The 13402-nt window shown below is 48.7% G+C and overlaps 1 protein-coding gene across 1 annotated transcript in view; it reads right to left on the bottom strand.

The window, feature by feature from the left end:
• The window catches only part of FSTL4 (follistatin like 4), a 410886-nt gene that overhangs the window by 29251 nt on the left and 368233 nt on the right, over nucleotides 1-13402 (bottom strand). Inside the window, exon 8 of the mRNA XM_023196194.2 lies at nucleotides 7238-7358. Within this exon, the coding sequence (XP_023051962.2) occupies nucleotides 7238-7358 (121 nt within the window). The remainder of the gene's footprint in view (nucleotides 1-7237; nucleotides 7359-13402) is intronic.

Below are 13402 nucleotides of genomic sequence, written 5' to 3'. Positions count from 1 at the left end.
AAACTAAACTAAACTAAACTAAACTAAACTAAACTAAACTAAACTAAACTAAACACACTGCCCTTGGAGATGGGGGAGATGGATTCTTCCTGAAGTGGACAGCTACATTTTCCTAGAGTCATCTGGAAGTCCCTGTTGTTCAGTAAAAGAAAGCATCCAGTACTTTACTTTAGAACTGAGAAGGTTTTTCTTGGGACCAGAGCATAGAACAAATTGGTACTTATGTAGAAAAAGGCAATGGTGTGGATCCCGGGACCTGAGTGGGGTAGAATTTTTGTGATTCATGTGGGGTGGGCAGAGGATAAAAGAAAAACTCCACTGCCTGACTGTGAGAAATGAACTCTGTAGCTCCTGTCACAACTCCTCAGGGGCTGCTCATAATTCCATCAACTCTGAATTTCAAGCCTTCTCTTGACTGTGGGACACAGTTGGGGGCAGGGGTGAAAGCCAAATGGACAACCGCCAAGGGAGACAATCCCATCCAATGGCCCAGAGCTGTGACAATAACATGAGCTCAGAGCACCCAATGCCAAACCACACAGAGACCCAAAACAATAAAGTCAGAGTCCTCGCCTCAGTTTTTCTTTGTTTTAAGCTCTGGGGGAGAATGCCAGGGAGTGGCAGAAAAGCCTGTCACAAGTCAGGCCGCTAAGGATGGAGGAGGTCCATGGAGCTCCAGCGGAGGCACATCTGGAGGACTGCTTCCAACAGAAATGTGTAGCTCTCTTCTCTGACCCCTGTTTGATCCAGAGGAAAGAAAGAAACTTCCCTGCTTGATTCAAAGAGGAAAGAAAGAAACTTCCCTACACCTTGCCTTGGGTAGAGGGAGGAGTGGGGTTCCCTTTGAATAGATAGAATTTTGGTCGGAATTCAGGAACACAGAGATAGAACCCGGAGTACTGGTCTGGGGGGTGGTTGGAGAAGGTGGTAGGGTAGAGCCACCAGAGTTCTAGAGTAGGAATGGCCAGGACCTGGGGTTAATAAGCTCGGGTTCTTACTAGATCACTGTCTATTTCTATAAGCCTGCCTGGCAACCACAGAGTAAACTTAAATAAAGTAGAAGAAGAATCAGTGGAGACAGAAGCAAAAATGAATGAATCAACCAGAAAGCTGAAGAGCAGAACTGGTAAAAAAAAAATCTAAGAGCTGTTTGTAAAACCCAACAAAACAACTAAATTCCTGGGACGTTTGATCAATGATAAAAATAGAAAAAGAACACAGCTGACGAGTTGATGGGTGCAGCACACCAACATGGCACATGTATACATATGTAACCTGCACGTTATGCACATGTACCCTAGAACTTAAAGTATAATTAAAAAAATAAAAACAAAAAAAAAAAAAGAAAAAGAACACAGAGGGGATTAAAAAATAGAATATTCAATTATTGGTAATAAATGTGAAAGTCTCAATGAAATGGATCATTTAAAAGGAAACTTTAGACCAGGTGCGGTGGCTCATGCCTATTATCTCAGCACTTTGGGAGGCCAAGGTGGGCGGATCCCTTGAGTCCACATGTTCGAGACCAACCTGGGCAACATGGCAAAACCCCGTCTCTATCAACATACAAACATTAGTCAGGGACTCTCTGGTCCCAGCTACTCAGGAGACAGAGGCGAGAGGATCCCTTGAGCCCGGGAGGTCGAGGCCGTAGTGAGCCATGATTACACCACTGCACTCCAGCCTGGGTGACACAGCAAGAACCTCTCTCAAATAATAATAATAAAAATAAAAAAGGAAACTTGGAAGTACCAGCATTGAATTAAGGGGAGAATATTTAAAACAACTATAAAGTACTACTAACTCAAAAGGCACTTTGACAAGTTTTTTTCAGATAATTCCTCCACTCATTTAAGGAATGAATAATTCCTAGAGCATAGAACAGGGAAGATGTTCCAAATTATATCATGAAGGCAGCATAATGTGGACACCAGAACCTGGCAGAGAATGCAAAAAAGACTACAGACTGATCTCACTTAGGACGAGATACACCAAAATTCTAAGTAACATATCGACAAGTCCAATCTAGCATGGTATTAAAAGAACATACTATGGGCAAGGGTAGTATGTTTCAGTGGCTACTAGGAAATCTACCATTAATCATTCTGAAGTCAAAGAGAAAAACCATTCGATTCTCTTGCTAGACACTAGAAGGGCCTTTGAAAAAAGTTCAAAATCAATTTCTTGGGGAAAAACCCTCAATAAAATAGGAACAGAATGACACTTTCTTCGTGCAATGAAGAATATCTCTATAAAAAGAAGAAACAGCACCATTCTTTTTCAAATGGTGAAACATTAATTTGGGAAAACAGAAGGAGGACAAAGGAAGGGAGGCAATACCAGACTCCCAATGTCATGCTGGATGTTGTCAATGGAAGGCAAGAAATGAGAGGTACAAATAGTATAAAGGTGGAGAAAAATGATATGTGGCTATATCCAGGTACTGCACCAATAAAGCTATAAGGATTAATTGGTACGTAAAGAGGCCAGTACCAAAACGTACAAAATTAACAGTCTGCTTATACACCAGCAATGGCCAGACAGAAAATATAATGGAAGTCAATGAAGAAAACAATAAAACTTCACTGACGATATTAAAAAAGGCTTGGATAGTTGAAGAGTGATGCTCTTGGGTAGAAAGACTTAATATCGTTAGGAAACAAACTCAAAATTAAGCCATATGTTTAATCTAACTCCAGTTAAAAAATCATTTGGTAGGTGCCAGGTGCAGTGACTCATGTCTGTAATCCCAGTACTTTGGGAGGCTGAGGTGGGCGGATCGCTTGAGTCCAGGAGTTCAAGACCAGCCTGGGCAACATGGTGAAACCCTGATTCTACCAAAAATACAAAAATTAGCCAGATATGGTGGCTTGCACCTGTAATCCCAGCTACTTGGGAGGCTGAGATGGGAGGACTGCTTGAGCCTGGGAAGTTGAAGCTGCAGTGAGCCTAGATCATGCTACTGCACTCCAACCTGGGCAACTGAGGGAGACCCTGTCTTAAAAAAAAATCAGTTGGTAGGGGCTTGAGAAAACAATTCTGAATTTAGAAGAAAAAATATGCAAGAACAGCTGAGGAAATATTGCAAAAGGAGAGTGACTGTCATTTTGCTATACCAGATATTACAAAGTTTGACAATACCAAACGTTGCAAAGTGGGGTGGAGGGAGAGAGGACCGCGGAAAAGTTGAGGGCGTTCTGAGTGTGGCACCACCTTAATGATCTTGCTGCATTTTACAAAGCTGTCAATTCAATACTGTGTAGCCAAAGTTTACTAAATGCCAGCCAAGTGTCAGGCATGTCACACACAGCAGTGGGTGAGACAGCCTCAGGCCCTACTCTCATGGAGCTTTCTGTCTGGGGGAGGTGATTCAAGAATTAACCATGAGTGAGACAATCACTTCCAGAGGGAGCTTTGGGAGCATGGGGACAGTGGTCCCAGAAAATGGTCAGAATAGGGACCAGGCTCCACACTCTCAGTTCACCTAGGAAGTGCTTCCTGGTGTCTGCAATGCCTGTCCTTTTACTGGCAGTGGGCTTGTCCAGTGAACTGGAAACTCAAGGAATGAGCTTGCCTTTGTATGGTGGGTGGTACACCGGCCCCTCAGTGAGGTGGCCAGCACCAGTGCTGGACACTGGCCTGTGCCTCGGCCCTGGCCTCTGATAGGAATCCTGCAGACCCACATGAACTGCACAGAGGGCACGTGGCGGGAGCTTGGTAAAGCACAATGCTGGGCTCACCCCCATTGTCTGATTCCTAAGATCCGAGATGGGGCTGGAGGATGTGCATTTACCTAACAGGTTCCAAGGGAGACCCTGAGTCAGTCCCGACTTGGAAGCTCCCAGACCAATTCAGGGCTAATTTTGAACTAAAGTGTATGCCAGTATTCTAGAACAAAATGAAACCTGACTGCAAGTCAAGGGTGTGGAATGAATCATTCACTTAAAAATACATGACTAGTCCGGGCACAGTGGCTCACACCTGTAATCCCAGCACTTTGGGAGGCCGAGGCAGGCGGATCACGAGGTCAGGAGATGGAGACTATCCTGGCTAACACCGTGAAACCCTATCTCTACTGAAAATACAAAAAAATAGCTGGGCGTGGTGGCGGGTGCCTGTAGTACCGGGTGCCTGTAGTACCAGCTACTTGGGAGGCTGAGGCAGGAGAATGGTGTGAACCCGGGAGGTGGAACTTGCAGTGAGCTGAGATCGCACCACTGCACTCCAGCCTGGGCAACACAGCCAGACTCCGTCAGGAAAAAAAAAAAAAAAAAAAAAAAAAAAATGACTAAATGGACACTTGGGTCTCCATTAGCAGGGACAAAAAAAAAAATGGCTCACATGTACCTAGAGTGAGATGCACACTCTGCTGGTCTTGAGGGTTTTTTGAGCCAAAGCAGGTAAGATGACTCCCCACTGGCCTCCAGCCCTTCAGCAGGACTAAAGAGGGAGCCTCAGATGTGCCTGCCCCACCTCTGGTGCCCCTGTGTCTCCCCAGTTTTGCCCCAACTCTCTACTGGGGATCATTAGGCCTCTTCTCCTCCTGCCCTTTATCCCAGCTCATGCCAATCTCCACAAGAAGCCTAGGCCTCCGGGGCATCCCTCCTCCCCAGAACCTTCTGTTATGCCTTCTGGAACTCATGTGCTGTCATTAGCAACATCTCCCACATCCTCAGACTCTTCTATGAGCGCTCCTTTACCTTCTTGCGCCAGTGGAAACCTGGCTTCCTCCTAAGGATGCAGCTTCTCCTGCAGCGGCTTCAGAGGCAGCCCGGTTCTCTTGGTACCACTAGGGTGGGAGGTGGGGTAGGCGTCCTCCTGGGCCCTCGTTGCCACTTCCAGACCATTCTCATGTCATGCCCACCTACTACCTAGACACCACCCCCGCTCGGACATAGCTCCCGTGCCTCTTACTCCTGCATCCTGGTCCCCTATTCTACTGGATTTTTCCTGTTAGTCCACACAATGCTTCTATTTCTCCTACCTTGAAAAAAAAAAAAAAAAAAAAACCCTTCTCTTTATCCCAGTTTCTCTCTCAATTACGCCCCATTTTTCTCCTTGAAAACACCCTGAAGCGTTGTCCATACTCGAAGTTAGAGCCAGCTCTGGGCAGCTCCTACCCGTGCTGGAGCTCTGGATCCAGCCTCCCGCCAGGAGGATGGAACAGTGTGGACAGGGAGCGTCTATGTGGGTGTGTGCAGTTCCTGGGGCCTGCCAGGAAAGGCGGAGACCAAGCTCTCTGCTGGCAACGTGGCAGAGACCCAACTCTTTCCTTTGGCCCTGATCTCTTTTCCTTTTGTGTTAATCCACACATTAAAAATAATGTGAAATTAGTATATCCTAGGCACACACATTCATTTCCTCCCTTTTTTTTGAGATAGAGTCTCCCTCTGTCGCCCAGGCTGGAGTGCAGCAGTGCTATCTCAGCTCATTGCAAACTTCACCTCCTGGGTTCAAGCGATTCTCATGCCTCAGCCTCCCAAGTAGCTGGGATTACAGGCACCTGCCACCACACATGGGTAATTTTTGTATTTTTTGTAGAGACAGGGTTTCACCATGTTGGCCAGGCTGGGCTTGAACTCTTGGACTCAAGCGATCCAGCCTCAACCTCCCAAAGTGCTGTGATTTTAGGCGTGAGCCACCACACCAGCCTCATTTTCTCTTAAATTTGAAAACCTTCAAGTGAAAACATTTGCATCCATAACACAAAGGCCCACTGTCTTTGGGAAACACCGACCATTCCCAAAGTGAAAGGCAGCGTAAATACATCCTTAAGTAGGAGGCACAGTCACGAAAGTAGCATGCGGGAGTAATAAACAGATTCAGGAGGTTATTATTGTGTTTTTGGGAATGAATCGCGACTTGTCTGAACTGTGGGGAGGTCGAGAGTGTTTTTAATTTAATGGATTAATCATTTATGTCTGAAGTTCTTTTGCCTTCCTATGAAAAAAATGCAAGAGGTTTACCCAAAGTTATAAATCATTGTCAGTGCTCGGGCCACAGCTCTGGGAGGTCTGGGCCATGGGCAAATTATACTAATAATTTGAAAGAGGAAGTAGTTGCCTGAAATGGTTTCTTTAGTCAACCGAGTCAGGGCAGAGTCATGGAAGGGGAAGTCCCAGAAGTTGGCGGCCCCGCCTGTGCATGGGATCCTGCCCCCACTGCTGGCAGTGTGGCAGCTCCAGGGAGAAGCGGCCTATATTCTATTCTTGGCTTGAACATTTTCTCTGGGTCTTGATTTCCCAATCTATATAATGGGAAGGAGGCTCTCTGAGGGGCCACCAGCTCTGACCATCTGTGTGCACCAACTATAGCTAAATTTGGCTTGAGCTACACCAGCCATCACCCCCGTGTCTGCCCTACCTTGGACTTTGAACTACATCCTCTGCCAGGCATTTCCCAAGCATTTTATACATGCTCTATTTCATCAGACCAGGTGAAGGCAGCCAGCAGTGTGACCTAGAGGTCAGAGGATAGGGTTTGGATCCAGAGCAACACCCAGCAGTTGTGTGACCCCAAGCAAGTGACCTTTTTTAGCAAATCATCCATGAAGTGGATTAAGATACGTGGATGGGAAGGTCTATGTGAAGGGCTAATTACAGGGACTGACCAAGGCAAGTGCTGGGAAAACCCTGGCTGCTGTAATTAGGAGGCAGTGAATTCTTCCATTTCTGGGACTCCTGGCAACACAGAGGCCTGTGAGAATCAAGGAAAAGCTTCCAAGCCTCAGTTTCTGTCCTGGCTTGTCTAAGATGAGGCTCATTGGGCCTCCTGGGGAGGGAGATGGACACAAGCCCTTGTTGGAGGAAATAGAGGCTCCTAATTGAACAAGTGATATGGTTCCATACCACCTGGAAGGAGTGGTGGGTTTCAGTTTCTGCTCTCGCTGGGTCCAGAGGCCACAGCGGCTCATCAGCACGTGTTGCCTAAGGGGCACGCTCCACACTCCACGTGGTCTGTGGGAGCCCCAGCTGCTGAGCGTGACTGGCCTGAATGGCTCACGCCATGGCACTTGGATTTGTTTCATCTGTGGAGGGTTTGGTTGGAGCCAAATAGGAAAATTGGTCAACAGACTTTGCCCTTTCCACACAGTTCCCCTTTACTTATAAGTGAGATGAGATATTTTGAGGTTAGATATTTCTTTAAGAAGACAGAATACAGGAGGGGGTGAGGGTTGATCTGAGCAGCAGTTTGGGGAGGCTTTGAGGGGACAACATGCATGGAGCCATTTACTAACCATTCACCTGCAGGACGTGGGTCTGGAACAGCTGCTCGTGGCCGGAAGCATGGCAGGTGTAATTGCCCACGTGGATGGTGGTCACCTTGGTGATGTACAGGGAATCATCCTCTCCGAAGTCCTGCACAGGGCAAAGACGACGATGAGACCGGCCTCTTTATTGAACAGGCTGGAAACTTTAGCTGTCTCCTGGTTTTCCAGAAGTCCTGCAGCTGGGAGAGAGTTCCTTTCTGCCTGGCCCTTGCTCAGTAAGAACTGTCTGCAGGGGTGAGCCATCCTGGGCAGCAGCCACCCTATCTTGTCTTCACATGGTGGGCCCAGAGCCCTGCATCTGTTTAAGGCCTTGTGTACCTGGTACCTCCTCCACGAGGCCTGGTTTGAATCCTTCCCCCAGCACATGCCCTCTCAATTTCAAGCAACTAGGCCCACGTGTCCCCCCATTTACCTGCTGCATGCTTGTTTCTCAGGGATCTTGCTCACCTGATGAACAGCTCTGTTTCTGGAGGCCAGGCCTTGTTTAGAGCAGGGGTTAGCCGATTTTCTTAAGGGGCCAGCGAGCAGGTGTTTTTGGCTTCATGGGTAACACAGTTTCTGCCAAATACCCAACTCCGCCATTACAGCATGAAAGTAGCCTTCATGACATAAATTAATGAACGTGGCTGTGTTCCACTGAAGTTTTATTTAAAGTTGGTGGCCTGGATTTGGCCCATGGGCTGCAGTTGGCCTGCCTATGGTTTAGATCCCACCTCAATCCCAGAATGATTTCAGGCTGCTTGCAGAGATCTTGGTAACCCAAGGGAAGGGAAATAGAACTAAGGGGAAAATGGGGCAAACAAACAAACAAAAAAAAAAACAGGGCAGGAACATCAGAGAGCACGAGGAAGGGCAGAAGCCCACGGGTTCCACAGGAAATGGCTTAATAAGCCTCAGCACTGTTATCTCTGCAGCCTCACACGATGGGGTCTTATTGGGCCAGTGCATAGGGGAGGGATGGGAAGGAGGGGCTTTTGGCTGCATCGGAGTTCCCTGATGAGCACTGGGCACCAAGCGCTTGCCCAGTCAGCTGCCTTCCCTTTTGCAGACCTGTGCCCAATGCTGGCCCTTCCAGGCACCAACTATAGACATGCCAGGGATTGGAGTTACCTACTTTCTACAGAGAGCCCTCATCAGGTTGGGCCTTGGCTACCAAACATCTCCCAGGATATGGTGCTCAGAACTGATGGTACAGAGAAGGCCCAGGCTCACTGATAAGCAAGGGGGCTGTGCACTGTCATCGGCAGGGAGTGATGGCAACTCAGGAGATCCAGGATTTAGCTTGAGCTCTGCCATTGACCAGCGTACCCAGTCTCTCGGGGCGCTGGCTTCTCCACCTGTAAGTTGTGGACAATATATATGGCCTGTCTGCCTTATGTGGTGTTAGGAGATCCGGTGAGAAAATGCATGTGAATGTATTTTTGAATGTGGGGTGCATGATATACATGGGGGATATTATTTTTCTTGTTATTATTAGCAGAAGATGTAAAACTCCTCTTGACCTCCTGGAGCAAACACCAAATCATCCCTCCTGCCATTCTCTGGCCCTGTCTGAGCTCCCTTTTCCCACAGAAGCACACTGGAGGCAGGAGAGAAGGCCATGGTGGCATGAGGGCTAAGAGCAGCTGAGGTCAGCTCCCTGGGTCCTCCGCTGATATTCATGTGAGCTCCTGTCCCTAAAATGCCAATGTTCTCTCTTGCTCACACTCCAGAGGGCCCGGCCACAGTGGTCCCGAAACCCCTTAAAGACACTTTCTGGGATGGGCGTGGTGGCTCATGCCTGTAATCCCAACACTTCCAGAGGCCAAGGCAGGCGGATCACTTGAGGTCAGGAGTTTGAGACCAGCCTGGCCAACATGGTGAAACCCTGTCTCTACTAAAAATACAACAACAACAACAAAAATTAGATGGGCATGGACGCGGGTGCCTGTAGTCCCAGCTGCTCAGAAGGCTGAGGTAGGAGAATCGCTTGAACCCGGGAGGTGGAGGTTGCAGTGAGCTGAGATCGTGCCACTGCACTCCAGCCTGGGTGGCAGACCCAGCCCCCACCTCAAAAAAAAAAAAAAAAAAAGACACTTTCTAATTAGCTGGATGAAGGGGTGCCGGCCCAGAGTGAAGCTTGGGGTAGGGCAAAGGCAGGAAGGTAGATGGTGGGCACATGCAGCCTGCTTGCAATGTCAGGAGAAAAACTCCTAGCAGTGCTCCCAAAGAAGTAAAATGTTGCAGAGGGCTGCAGGAACCCTGAGAGTTTGCTGTGAAACATTTCTCTGCTTCAAAGAGCCCTTTTCTACCATTCTGCGGAAGCCTCCATGATAAAATAAAACATCAGATAGCTGATTTGTCCTGCATCATAACAGAGTCGTAAAAGGTTCACACCTGAGTTGCTTATGAAAAGTTAATGACTAGTCACTTCTGGGGCCGACATATTTCTAGTCTAAGCTGTTTCCTGGGTCAATACCTAAGACTAGAGGAAAATCTGTTTAGCTTGGAGTCTCAGCGGCGGGATGGCATCCTGCGATGGTACAGCCATTTCAAAGGGAAAAGGGTGGCAGGGCTTGGAAACTCCTCAGCGCCCCAGTTGGCGGGTTTCAGGGTAGACACCATCCCAGAAGGCAAAAACCAGAACTGCTTGCAGGGAGCCTGGCACTGTGGACCTGCTGGCATTTTCCCTCCCAACTGCCTTCCTGAGCCTTCACACCCATAGCCCCTTCTCATGACAGCCCTTGAAGCTGGTCTCAGGCCCTGGCAGGCCCTGCCCTCATCACCACCTGTACGGTGTTGCTTAGTCATCAGCACCACCACATTCCTCAGGCTGAGATGGGCCCTGGGCTCCGAGGGCTGCCTCAAGGCCACTGTTCCCAGATATCGGCCTCAGGATGACACCCATTAATACCAACATATGGTCTTCAAGAGGTTACCTTGTGCTGGGAACTCACACATCACCTTGTATGTATTTAATCCTCAGGAAAAAAACCCTGAAAACCCCAATCCAGAAAACAAAACAAAAGCCCAGTTCCCCAGGGGCTGAGGCACTAGGCTCTCCTTGCAGATTCATTCAGAGTGGGGCCTTCTCTCACCACCTCCATGGTTCCTGCTCTGGCCAGTCGCCACCTTCCCGGGGGATGCCAGGGACCCCGGCTTCCAGCCCGCAGCCTCTGCCCTGAGGCAGATGCATCATGCCCTTCATACTCAGAGCCTTGTTTGCTGGTGGCCAGCCCCTCTCAGACCCTGTCCGCTCGCACGCTCCCCTTGCTGTTGCTCTAGAGTGCCAGGCATGCTCCCCTCCTCCCGGGCTGTCTGTCTGTCTCCCTCTCCGGCAAGTCTGCTCCAACCTTGTCTGGCAGCCCCGTCTCTGGAGCCTAACCTCTGCCCCACACCCGGCTTGGCGCCTCCTGTGGACCCACTGCTGTGCTGCCTGCTGCTTTCTGTACTTACCTAATTTGCTGTCTGTCTTCCCCTGCAGAATGTGAGCTCTGCAGAGGAGGGCAGGGAGGCTTGTGCCCTGTGTGCGTGGCACAGTCCTGGTGCACAGTCCTCAAAAAACAGCTGTCGAGTGGGCTGCACAGGGCACTGAGCTAGGCTTTCGGTGGGGATTCTTTCAGTTTGACAGCCGAGGTGCCCACCTGCCTTCCCATCCACTCAAATGTTACCCAGCCACACAGGCTCAAAATGAGGCAGCTGGTGGGAAGAGCAGAGCACTGGTCTCAAGTCTCGTCCCCACTTCCCCACTTGTCCCCTTCTCCATCCTGCAGCCCTCGGGAGAACCAGAGGCTCTTCTGCGCTCATCAGGCTGGGGCACGCTGGAATCGACCAAAGCTCAGAGCAGCAGGAAGAGCTGGAAAAGCCCATCACGCATGGATTCCCACCCTCTACTGATGACTTGTGCTGTGCCTCCAACATAGTCATTTAACCTCGCCGTCTGTTTTTTTCTTGCTTACCAAGTACAAATCCCTGCTCCCCAGGAGCACAGACTTAACTCTTGGGCAATCACTCAGGTGCTAAGGGGTGTGTGTCAGCCCTTGGAGGACTTGAGGGGCTGCTGGGTGTGTTATGGCTCTTCTGTGAGCACCTAAGCATCACCTGCCTGTGGCTTCAGCTCGGGGGAGAAGCTGACTCTGTAGTAAGTAAAATAACGTCTCTGGGTGAAAATGATAGGCATCATATAATTACAGAACAAAGTGCATATTGTTTTCTGGATATGAATACCGGCCACAGAAATCAAATTTACCTCGTTGGATGTGAGAAAATTACTTTAACAATTGATTTATAAGAAGCTACATAAAACTAAGCCTGCAATCCTTCCTCTCCTGAATGTTCTTTGAGATGCATCTGAATACTGCTATCAACGCTTGATTGCATCTCTGTACTTGTCTCTTTATGGATGGCTTTTTTTTTTTTTTTTTTTGCTCTGATGCATAGAACTGTATTAGCAAAATCAAGGTTCCTTACAGAAATAAATAGATGTCAGATTAGACTATTCTTTGTATTGATGCATATCTGTTTTTTGGGAAAGAGATGATTTTAAAGACATGGTTCTTGCCTCTTAAAAAGCAATTTTCTAAGTATCTGCCCTTAATAAGGAACACAATTAAATAAGACTTAAGTATTAAACAATAGTTAAACAGAGATGAGATGGGGAATGTTGTCACAGTGATCCATGGGAGTCAGGTATAAGCAATATGGAAATGAGCCATCAATACTGAATATTTAGTGACTAAATGTTCAACGCAAGGACTCCAGAGTGATATTAGAGTTTAGGTTAATGATACTGTCAACGTTACAAGTTCAGACTCAGTTTAGAAACAATTATTCAGAGCTTTTCCAAGGTTGCCCTCCTCAGGAGCACCCCTGGCTCTCTTTGCGGGAGGAGGGAGTAAAGAGGGGGTCTCTCCCCCCACAATCCTTCAATTCTGGCTGCTAGAATGCCACTAACTGTAGCATCTCACCGCCCAGTCGAATGCAGCCAACCTAAACACAGAGTGACATGTAGTGCCTTGGTGATGGCCATTCCTCAAACACATCTAGACTTGCCTGGCCCTTATCCAGACCAAGCCAGGACAGCATGCACATGTGGGTGAGCACACACAGGCATCCACATGGACACAGGCAGTACATGCGAACGCACACACGGGGGAAGGAGCACACTCAAACATCTACATGGATACGTGGCACACATGATGTACACGCATGAGTGCACACACGTACCAACACACTGGCTCTCTAGTGCTGACCTCCGTGACCAACACTGAGGTTACAGCGCCATTCACTTCCTTCCAGTCCCTCACAGGATGGACTTGCCATCCTGCAAAGACCTGTAGAACCATCCTCTTTCTCAGAGTCCTCTCAAGAAAAAGAAGTCTCTGCAACTTGGAGCAGTCTCTAAGTAGCTGACTGAGCCCCCTGGAAGAGGGCTGTTGTGGGCAGCTGCATTCAGTGTGAACAACTCGGACTGGCCTGTCCTCCTGCCCGTTCCCAGGTTCAGGTCTGGAAGAGGGAGTTGGAGGCATGAGAGAAGTCACTGTGGGGAGAGCACCTGGTTCCTCCAAGTGCTCTCGGGGCATGTGTGGTCCCTGGCTGACTTGGGTGTCCTCTGGTGTGTGCGGTCAGTCTCTCCTTCTGACCATGGGTGCCAAAGGGGAGGCCCTCATCTCTTGAGGATGACTCATCTCTTTGTGCATGACTATATTATCCTCAGCATGTCATATGGTTCCTGTACATAACTGGAGCTCAATGAATATTTGCTGACTTCAGGGAGGTGTGTTAGCCTAGCATGCTACCTTCTGGGGAGCCCTGAGAGGAAGAATAGTGAAGAATTCATATTACCCAGGGAGGTCTGGCCTTGCCCTCTTTGGCTACAGGGAGGCAATCTCTAGGCTCTAGAATGTCATGCCTCATAGGGGTCTCTTTATTTGCCTGGGGTCTTTGGGCCAGGTAGTATCAGTTCTGCCTCTGGAGGGGCTGGGGACGAGGGGGCAGTCACGTGGGCAGTATTTGAATGAGCTCCAGCAAAAACTTTGGACACCGAGGCCTGGGTGAGCTTCTCTGGGAAACTGACGCCGTGACAGTGACGTGTCTATGACTCCACTGGGAGAGGAGAACAGAGGTTCCACATTCAGAGCCCTCCTGGGCTCT

This window comes from Piliocolobus tephrosceles, chromosome 4, assembly GCF_002776525.5.
Source record: "Piliocolobus tephrosceles isolate RC106 chromosome 4, ASM277652v3, whole genome shotgun sequence".
Taxonomy (NCBI): domain Eukaryota; kingdom Metazoa; phylum Chordata; class Mammalia; order Primates; family Cercopithecidae; genus Piliocolobus; species Piliocolobus tephrosceles.
This window is presented reverse-complemented; position numbering and strand designations above follow the sequence as displayed.